Source organism: Montipora foliosa, chromosome 10 (genome assembly GCF_036669935.1).
Source record: "Montipora foliosa isolate CH-2021 chromosome 10, ASM3666993v2, whole genome shotgun sequence".
Lineage (NCBI taxonomy): Eukaryota > Metazoa > Cnidaria > Anthozoa > Scleractinia > Acroporidae > Montipora > Montipora foliosa.
In genome coordinates, this window is record NC_090878.1 from 21,732,779 (window position 1) to 21,740,796 (window position 8,018).

General features: G+C 40.9%; 1 protein-coding gene across 1 annotated transcript in view; it reads right to left on the reverse strand.

The window, feature by feature from the left end:
* LOC137973818 (tyrosine-protein kinase receptor Tie-1-like) overlaps nt 1-8,018 on the reverse strand; it is an 80,487-nt gene that overhangs the window by 3,114 nt on the left and 69,355 nt on the right. Inside the window, exons 3-4 of the mRNA XM_068820705.1 lie at nt 5,446-5,657; nt 5,189-5,229 (exon numbers count right to left, since the gene is read on the reverse strand). Of these exons, the coding sequence (XP_068676806.1) occupies nt 5,189-5,229; nt 5,446-5,657 (253 nt within the window). The remainder of the gene's footprint in view (nt 1-5,188; nt 5,230-5,445; nt 5,658-8,018) is intronic.

Here is an 8,018-nt window from a genome sequence, read left to right on the forward strand (position 1 = left end):
CTGCTTTACTAGATGGCCAGATTTGGTTCATTCCCTCATTTGTTTACTGAGTCAGTCTGTCAGTCAGTCAGTCTGTTGGTCAGTCTTGGTCGGTCAGCCAATCAGTCTTTGAGTAACTGATCAAGTTGGTTAGTTAACTAGCCAGCGGGATGGACAACCTCTACCTTCCTTCCTTTATTCCTTTGTTAACACATTCAGTTAGTCATTTCGTCAGTCAGAGTCGGGCAGTAGGTCAGCCAGCCAGGAGGCTAGACTTTTCACTCTTCTTAGTTCATTTTACTCATAGAACCTTGTAATTATTACATGGCATGTCTGAAAACCAGCTTGCTGAGCCATTTACCCTGCTTTAAATAAAGTTGATTGATTGATTGAATGATTGAGTCAGTGCATGAGTCCAGCCAGCTCATTCACAGGCGGTGAGAAAATGAAATGAAACATCATCGTGGTATATCATTACTTTTACTTGTAATTTATAACATATTCGCCTTAACAGCAGTGATTTGTCACCCAACTCGCAACTTTTTTTATTTTAGGAATGATTTCACCCACTAAAACGGTACACGAACTGAAAGAAACGCAAACATGCGTTGAGCCAGCCAAACATGTGGTGATATTCAGAAGACGACCACAAATGTGCCAGCAACAACAGTCAGTCAAACCATGTTTTGATTATTCAACCAAAGTGGACACTTGTCGCGAAAATGTTGAAATTCAAAGTTGAATACATTCTTCGTAAACGTAGGGCAATAAGACATGCAACATTTTCTTCCAGAAGAAGCCGTTACAAATTGATGTACAACAGTGAATACTTAGCACTCTTTTACACGAAACTGTGCGCGTAAAATTTTACACGCACTGTGAAGAATTTGCGTGTAAGTATTTAAACACACTTTCGCGTCATTTTTTACTCTCGTGTAACACGCGCGTGATTTGCGTGTAAATTGCGCGCAATATGGCGGACTTACGTGCATGATACGCGCCTGTAATGTTGCTATTCCCGCGGCCAGTACTGTACACTAGTGTACAGAGAATTTGAGAAAAATACAGACCCTGCTACAGAGACTAGAGGACGACCCCAGCCTTGCGGACCGCACGACACTAACATTTGCTCAGATCGCTGACCTCCTGAATTTCGTATTGAGATCCACATACTTCCAGTATAACGGATCAATTTACGAACAATTAGAAGGAGCAGCCATGGGAAGCCCGGTCTCCGCTGTTATTGCTCGCTGTTATTGCTAACCTACACGAGGAGTTTCGAACAACAGGCAATAACTACTTTGGCTTACAAACCTAGTATCTGGAAACGCTACGTTGACGACACTTTTACCATCCTGGATCGCGGAAACGTTAACATCTTCTTACAGCATCTGAACAGCCAGCAGCCTTCCATTTGCTTCACCATGGAGACAGAAAACGACTTCAAACTCGCTTTCCTTGGCACCGCAGTTTCAAGAGAACCTGATGGCCGCCTCACCACTAGCGTGTACAGGAAGCCTACGCACACTGATCAGTACTCAGCGTATGATTCCCACCACCCGCAATCAGTAAAAAGCGGTATTGTCAAGTGCCTCTACGAACACGCCAAAGATCTCGTAACAAAACCCTCTGTTATCTCCAATGAGGAAACACCTGTCTTCCCTTCTTGTCTCTAATGGTTACCCTCTTTCTTTCTTGCAGAAAATCACCAGGACCAGGAAACCGAGTAGCAGTGCTGAGCCCACGATCGAGTACAAGTCCGAACAACTTCGCCGCTGCCTACAGCAACAAGGCATCACGCTGTTTTCAAGTCGGAGACCACATTAAGATCACATCTAGTACAACCGAAAGACGCTGTCGAGCCGACTAAACAAGATGTCGTGGTCTACAGGATTCCCTGTGAGTGCGGTAAAATCTACATTGGCGAGACTGCAAGACCTACGCAAGATAGAATCAAAGAACATCAGCGAGACATTCGACTTTCCCGTACCCAGACCTCCGCCGTTTCAGAACACCCTAACAACACCGGACACAACCCGCTTTGGAACGAAATAAAGTTTATTGATCGTGATCCTCATTGGTACTCACGCAGGCTCAATGAGCCGACTCACATAAGACTTCACCCTAACAACATCAACAGGGATAGTGGAATAGAAATTCCGGAAGCATGGATGCCCACGATCAAGAAACAAAACAACAGGAGAACCGTACGACAGCGGACAGCCGAAGGAACAACACACCAGAACAGTGAGGATCGAAATGCACCAATCACAGCTACTTAAAGGCAACCAATCACAGCGGAGCATCGTACTTAGAAGTTGACCCATAACCAGTCGACCTCATCGCCTGATGAAGACAGGCAGTATTCAGTCGAAACGTCGCGATCTACATCACAAGTGACCACATCGTGAGCCAAACAAGAATACTTTATTCAAACTTTGGACACTAGCCAAGAGAAGTGGCTCGGGTTGATGCACTGTAGACTGACAATAGTGATAATGTAAATTGGACTTCTGCCTATTGTTCGGCAAAGTGGAGAACCAAGATTACAAAACTCATAGACTTTCATTTCAATTTTTTATACAGGCAAGCGCCAACTAGCAACTTTTTGTTCAAATTAGTTTTCCAGCAGTGAACAGAAAAAAGCACCTTTTTCCAAGACGCACTGAAAACGCCAGTCCATCTTTCTTGGTCATTGCCCGTAACTTCGTGAATAGGGAGGGAGCTTAAGGATGCGACGCTTTAAAACCAAGGACTGAAACCGAAAATGAACATTTCGCATGCCCTGACAGTAGCAGCTTTTAAATCTAACCGTAATTATTACAAAATTCTCGAATCTGATTGGTTCTGTGCGCGACTATTTGTCGCGTAATTGGCGTGCGATCACATGGGTGTCCAATTACAAGTATCCAATTTGAACAACTCCGAATTGCATACCTGTAATTGGACACCTCCGTCATTCACGCGTCATTAACATGCGTTTGGGATGGGGTCATTCTTGCTGTTTTTGCACAGTTTGCAAAACAGATTGGATATAATTTTGACTTTTTTCACACAAAAAGGTATTCAAAGACCTTTTATCCTCGAATTTTGTTCTGACTTTCTCGCATTTTGTTATAGCTACGCTTAATTAGAAATAGGACTTTGTGTCGTTCGGCCCATTTTGAAATCATTGGCACGATTACTCCCTTAATTAAATTGGCCTCGCGCTACTCGTTTGGCCGATTTTGAAATCATTTGCAGGATTACTCCCTTAATTAAATCGCCCTCGCGCTGCGCGGGCGATTACTCCCTTAATTAAATCGGACTCGCGCTGCGCGCTCGGCCAATTTTGAAATCATTTGCATTACTCCCTGAATTGTACACCACTCAGTCCTGTTACTATTACTAATCATCAGTTCATTTCCAGTTGCCTTGCGTGGCTCGAATAAGACTTAATATGTTGTGCGATATCCTATATGGCTATCTAAGATAGTTAGAACAAAAGTACTCTAATATAACCCATTCCCTTCACCTGAATCAAGATATCAGATCGGGGAGGCGGGAAACGAAAAAATGGGAACTTTTCGTGGGTTGTGTGTAAATTTTGACTTGAAATTCTTTTACTACGAAGACTCACGACCCAACTTCTAGTCTCCAAAATAAACGTAATCATGGCTTGTATTCATATTTTTAACATCACCTGTTAGCAAAAGCCTGTACCTACTCTGTCAAAGTAAGGCAACGAATTCAAATTTATAAAGTAGCTAAAACCAGCACTGAGACAAGCTTTGTTATCACGTTTTTGTGCAGTAGTGTTGTTGCTTCAATTTAATAAGCATATTGGTCCAGTAACTCTCCCGGATTGGGGGGGGGGGGGGGGGATGCCCGTCGTCTCGCTTAGGGGTATAAATTTCGGATTTTGGTCTCACTTGGTGTGTTCTGGGCAAAACACATTCAGTTAGTCATTCCGTCAGTCAGAGTCGGGCAGTAGGTCAGCCAGATAGACATTTAGACAAAGAGCCAGTTGGTGGGTCAGCCAGCCAGGTGGCTAGACTTTTCACTCTTCTTAGTTCATTTTACTCATAGAACCTTGTAATTCTTACACAGCATGTCTGAAAACCAGCTTGCTGAGCCATTTACCCTGCTTTAAATAAAGTTGATTGATTGATTGAATGATCGAGGCAGTGCATGAGTCCAGCCAGCTCATTCACAGGCGGTGAGAAAATGAAATGAAACATCATCGTGGTATATCATTACTTTTACTTGTAATTTATAACATATTCGCCTTAGCAGACGTGATTTGTCACCCGACTCGCAACCTTTTTATTTTAGGAATGATTTCACCCACTAAAACGGTACACGAACTGAAAGAAACGCAAACATGCGTTGAGCCAGCCAAACATGTGGTGATATTTAGAAGACGACCACAGATGTGCCAGCAACAACAGTCATTCAAACCAAGTTTTGATTATTCAACCAAAGTGGACACTTGTCGCGAAAATGTTGAAATTCAAAGTTGAATAAATTCATTTCAAGGGGAGGGATGCCCGTCGTCTCGCTTAGGGGTATAAATTTCGGATTTTGGTCTCACTTAGGGTGTTCTGGGGAAAAAACAATCATATGTAGCCTTGAAGGTCTCCTTTCCCGCTGCGAAGAAATATAAAAGTTGTATATTCACCCCCGGGGGATCCTGTCACTAAGAATTTATGTAAAGGGGTTTTATAGTGCAAAAAAACAACCAAGGAAATCGTTCCTTTGTTCGTTCGTTCGTTCAACAATTAAGTCAGATGGGAAGTACGCCATTGGGAAGTCAGTCAGCCACACAATTGCTTATACATAGTCAGTAAACAATCAGTGTCAGTCACTATCCGATAATATCAATTTGAGCGAAGATTTCAGTCTTTGCTTACGTATCCATGAATATGCACACCCAGAGCATTAACGTATTACATGTAGGTGTCTGCGAAAGTCTTGGCCAACGTTTAGTCGTTCAATGTGGAGTATACTTTATAAAAAAATGGATAGTGACTTATCTACTGGATAAAGTTATCCAGGCTTAGTTTGATCAACTGAGGCCAGGTTATAGTAACACCGAAGAGATACACACTTTTGAATGAGTGTAGTTTCACAAAACACACCTTGCATTGGAGGCTCATTATCGGCAAATGACCAAAAATATGGTACAAATATATTAATTGCAATTGAATAAATAATTCTTATTACTGACCAAGAGTTGCAATTTCCCACAGAACCACGCCATAGGACCAACTGCAAGTAAAACAAATGGATCAGCAAAATTACTAAACAGTGTTCATTTTGCTGCTGGTGTGTAGTTTGAACTTAGGTGTGGAATTTATTTAATACAAGACCAAAGATGACATGTTATCTCTAACATTGAATACAATCCATTGAATAAAAAATGCACTAACATCATATTGGTTATCTTGTATTTAATGAATATAATAAACGAAACCTGATACTTACACATCGCTCTTGGTGGTGAAGATGTCTTCAAAAATTGACTCAGGAGCCATCCACTTCACTGGCAGTTTCTTCTCAGTGTCTTCTTCGTACACCTCATGGTACAATTGCCGCATCAATCCAAAGTCCGCGATCTTGATTTTCTTACCATGTCCCACGAGAATATTCCTTGCTGCTAAGTCCCTGTGGACTAGGCCCTTCTGGGAAAGATAGTTCTGTACACGACAAAGAATAACCATGGGTATTGCTAGGGATTTGAGATGCAAAGTCCTGGCTAAAGGCTTGGGAACTGGAGAATTTCAAGAAACTGTTGGGCCAAAGAGACTCGTTGATCACATCACGCCAATAAGGAATTTCCGAGTTCACGTCTGCCTCCTCTTCAAAGCGAGTCTAAGTGCGAAGTTTTTGTGATGGTAATTAGTTCTACTTGAGATATGACTGATTTATGACTCATTTCATAAGAAAAACTTCGCACTTAGACTCGCTTTGAAGAGGAGGCAGACTTGAACTCGGAAATGGCCTATTGTACATCCAGAGAAAGTGACTCCTAACATAATTGATTCCTTCAAATACATACATACATACATACATACATACATACGTACCTTTACCCAGTTGTGGGGACTTGTGTTCCAAATCTACATTGTGTGGACCTGGTGTTCCTAGAGACATTACCAAATAATATGTATAGCATTTGAGTGTACTCGGATAGAGTATGCTATGCACTCCAAAAAGAATTACAAAATCCCACATCTACGCTGTGGGGACAGTTTTTACACACATTGTGGGGACCAAAACTTACACTTCTTTGGAATTGTGGGGACATTCGGTGAAACTCTTACATTGTGGGGACTTTAGCCTTTAATGTGCTCCACCTGTTTTTGTCTCCTTATATTGCTACATTAACATACTTCATTGAGCACTTGCATTACACTGGTGAGTAAAAACAAAGTCATCACTTAAGTATGCTATAACTGAAACCCATCAATATTTCGTATGAAATAAACTTACAATAATTGATTTTCAACATGAATTAATGAGACCCTTGTAACGGATGACAGGGAGCCACTGAAAATCGACAACCGTTTTCCGACTAACTATTACAGCCCCTTCCGTAACAAATTCACCTGAAACAATGTTTGGTTCCTGGCAGAGCTATATCTTTCTAGATTTGCGTTTTGGGGACATTGTTTACACATGATACAACTCTGAAATCGTGCGGACTTTAAACCTGAAGGTCCTTCTGCAGTATGTGTTTCGTTAGCTTTTTTTCAAGGTTGTGAGGTACTGTGGTATTTACATTACAACCAGTAATAGAAATTTGCACAGTTTACACGACTGTAGCCCAACTTTCACATATTAATTTTACCAAACGTGACCTCAAGGTCCTTGGGATTGCTTCTTTTTGTTCCTGCAACACTCGCTTTTTTTTTACTGAGCAACATTAATCAGTTTTGACCAATCAAACAAGGAACCTCAGCATCCATGGATCGAGGTTGATTGTCAAATTACGCTGGAGGTTATTTGGAGTCTTCGAATGTCATTTTCATTGTAACTTGTTTCCCCCTGAGAAGGTGCAGCGTTTCTCGTTTTCCTTGACTTGGCATCATTGTATCTATATTTTGTCTTTACTTTAAAAAAAAACGCTATTCTTGAGAAATGGTCGGAAACCACCTCCACAAATGTGAAATTATTAAAAAACTTCTGCGTTTTGCTTATTGAACCCTTTTTACGTATAAAAAAAGTACTAGAGTAGTTTTAAACACACAGAAAAAGAAATGTAGTAGTTCTGTGGAATTGATCACTTGATCTGGCGTAAAAGCGAGCTGAAATATAAATGAACTTTAACAAAAAAGAGGGCAACATTGACTAGGAGAGGTAAAGGTGTTTTATATCTATTAGAGTGCAAACCAGGAGTTGTTGAGAGATACCCCAAACCAAATGTGGAGCAGCTAAATAATAAACATAACTTGATCCAACAAATTCAATTTAGTGGTCACGGATGCAGCGAATTCACTGGAGAGGATACAAGCTGGGATACCATATGTATGAGGACTAGCTGAAGGAATCCAGAGATTGTTTAGCGCACGTGGCATTTACCGTAAGCTTAAAGTGGTACTATGATCAAAAAATCATTTCCTGTTTTTTTTATATATGCAAAACACGGGTTGAAAAGTCTGAAAGCCCGAAACTCCCGTGCTGCATATTAATTAGGCCGCGTACACACGCATTGCATTCTTAAACTAGTGAGTGTTTGACGTCATTTTCTCCTCAACCCAGCTCTCTCAAGATTTTGAAGTTAGTAATGGCGGACCAATAAATAAGAAAATTCCAGCTGACATAAACAGGAGTCTTTTTAAAATCAGAACTTAAAACTTGGGTGAGTTAGTGTTTAGTTAACATAGTTTTGAAATCCAAAGAAAAAACAAAATTTTTTTTTGGTCGTAGTACCACTTTAATGGCTCTCTAAAAACAAAGTTATCAAAGGTTAAAGACCACGCCCCTCTGGAAAAAGAAAGCGGCGGTTTTTTGCCATATTAATCGAATTTCTTGTGAATTATTTTGAGGGAGAAACT